This window comes from Glycine max, chromosome 3 (assembly GCF_000004515.6).
Source record: "Glycine max cultivar Williams 82 chromosome 3, Glycine_max_v4.0, whole genome shotgun sequence".
In the NCBI taxonomy this organism is placed as follows: domain Eukaryota; kingdom Viridiplantae; phylum Streptophyta; class Magnoliopsida; order Fabales; family Fabaceae; genus Glycine; species Glycine max.
Window position 1 is genome coordinate 20,984,382 of NC_016090.4, and position 2,677 is coordinate 20,987,058.

The window sequence follows — 2,677 nt, forward strand, 5'->3', positions numbered from 1 at the left end:
TCCTTTTTCCTCGCGCTCAAACACATTGCCCTTTCTCCTTTGTCCTCTTTCTTCTTGCTACCATTGCCATTGAAGCTGTGCTGAAGGTACCATTGTCGTTGAAGTTGCCATTGAAGCTATGTGTCTTTCCATTCACTCTCAGTCACTGTGATTGGGGTACGTCTCTGCCGCGATTCTTCGAATGTTTGTGTCACTTTGTTTTGACCTAAAATGTTGTTCAGTGTGTTTTGAGAGAATGGTTATCCACGAAAATGTTGTTAGTTCCGAAAAAACAATAGCTTTGTTGACGTGGTTCCATAACCCTATTTTATTATTCTATTTTTTTTGGCTAGTAATGTGAAACTGTGATGGTAGTGTTTATTTTTACTGCCTTTGATTTTAATTTTGCTTTGTTTTTGTTTCTATTTTGAAAACATGTCTATGATGGAGTGTTTTGATGGTAGGTGTGTGTGAACGTGAATGAGGAAAAATGTTAATGGATGAGTGAACATTTGAGTCATCTTCGACCTTCTTTCACATTCCACGTTGAGACTCTCGCAATTGGTGTGGTCCATTTTTTTAACACGCTTTCTGGGGGTGTATAACTGAAGGGGCATGACTGAAGGGTGCATGACTGAAGGGGCATTTCAGGTTCATGCCCATGTGATCAAAATGCGATTTGGCGTGTGATGTATTTGTTGGGACGAGTTTGCTTCACTTTTATGGTACGTTTGGTTGGGTTGCATAGGTTGACAAGGTCTTTAAGGAGATTGAGGAACCTAATATAGTGTCTTGGACTTCTTTGATGGTTGGTTATGCTTATAATGGGTGTGTAAAGGAGGTTATGAGTGTTTATCTGTGTTTGAGGCGTGATGGGGTGTACTGTAATGAAAATGCAATGGCTACGGTTATTAGGTCTTGTGGGGTGCTTGTAGGTAAAATGTTGGGTTATCAGGTGCTTGGTAGTGTGATCAAATCTGGATTGGATACTACTGTGTCTGTGGCAAACTCCCTTATTTCCATGTTTGGTAATTGTGATAGCATAGAGGAGGCGTCTTGTGTGTTTGATGACATGAAGGAACGTGATACTATTTCGTTGAATTCAATAATTACTGCAAGTGTACGTAATGGTTATTGTGAAAAATCTGTAGAATACTTTTCTCAAATGTGTTATACTCATGCAAAAACCGATTATATTACTACTTCAGCCTTGTTACCAGTGTGTGGCTCTGCTCAAAATTTGAGGTGGGGAAGAGGGCTTCATGGTATGGTAGTAAAATCTGGACTGGAATCAAATGTCTGTGTGTGCAATAGTCTCCTAAGTATGTATTCTCAGGCTGGAAAATTTGAGGTCATATCTAAAACATTGTGATCTGAAATTTGTTTACTTCAGGAAATTTTGTGAACTTTTTTTGTTATCTGTGGGAATTAACTGTGGTAGGGTAGCTGTATACAGCACGTTGTTGTTAAAAATGTTGGTTATTTGAGCAATTGAGCTGTTAGTCTAAGGATAATGTGATTTTATTGTTTTTCAAATAGGGTTTTGATGAATACATGAATTTGGTTCTTGATGATGCTAAAGAAGTGAACATCAAGAAAAAGAGCAGAAAAACATTAGGTATGCTTCAGTTTATCAAATTTTGTTCTATGTGTGTTTTCCATTCATGCATTTCTGAAGGATTTTTTTTTAATCAGGGAGGATCCTTCTTAAAGGAGATAACATAACTTTAATGATGAACACGTAAGTGAAATTAAATTGTACCTTCATATTTCTCATGATTTTTTCTTACAATTTAGTGAAATAATTCTCTTACAATTTTTTCTTCATATTTCTCAATTATGGAATAGTTCTAATAACATTTATGGTGAGGAAGTTGCACATTTAATATATTTTATTAGCTATTCTTGAATTTTCCTACTCATCATCTTATTCTCTTAGGCTATGCTACAGTTGGTAGGAACAAAAGTGAAATGCTTGGGGATGTAATGGAATCTCATCAGTTGACATTGTTTAAATTCTTAAAAGACAGAACAGGCTGGTTGAACTCTATTGAGTCTATTCCATCTCATTCTACCCAATGCCCAATTTTTCTTCTCTAATTTGGGAGGACAAAGCTAACTCATTTATTTTGAATAATTATTAAATTATGCTTTTGTCCTTAACCCTGCATAAAGTGGGTAAGTGTTATCCCCATAGTTCATTTTGCTGGCTCCTTACTTTATGGCTTTATCATTATTCGCTTGTTTTGATTCTGATTCCTGATTCTCTTCTTCCTCAGCTAGGTTTACCCTCATTCCTTGTATGGTATATTTCCTCATTTGTGGATTTGTTCTTGTAATTTATCTCTCCATTCAAAACACATACATCTCTCTCAGGTTTGCCTTTGTGTTTCTTTGTGTATGTCACCTTTGGCATAAGATTGTCTTGTTACCTATAGATTGTAGTCAATGGATCTTATACCAAATTTTTAATAAAAAAAAGTCATGTGATTTGAAAAAATCATGACTCTAATCATTATTTGGTAGGAATGATTTAGATAAGCAAAAATTGCAGTATAGTTATTTTGAGTCTCCATAAATTTCAGTAATGATTCCTTTCTGAGTTTGCATTCTATTCATAATTCCATATGCTTGTAAATGGATTCTTGATGCATTCATTGCATTGTCTTCTGTATTTGGGATATGGAATTTGTTGTCT

General features: G+C 35.5%; 1 protein-coding gene across 1 annotated transcript; it reads left to right on the forward strand.

Moving 5' to 3' along the window:
* The first annotated feature begins 594 nt into the window (after positions 1 to 594).
* LOC102667201 (putative pentatricopeptide repeat-containing protein At3g15130) lies at positions 595 to 1,351 on the forward strand. Its single transcript, XM_006577462.1, has 2 exons — positions 595 to 630; positions 728 to 1,351. Exons 1-2 carry the CDS (start codon positions 595 to 597, stop codon positions 1,349 to 1,351), a joined length of 660 nt encoding a protein of 219 aa, XP_006577525.1.
* Positions 1,352 to 2,677: the final 1,326 nt, after the last annotated feature.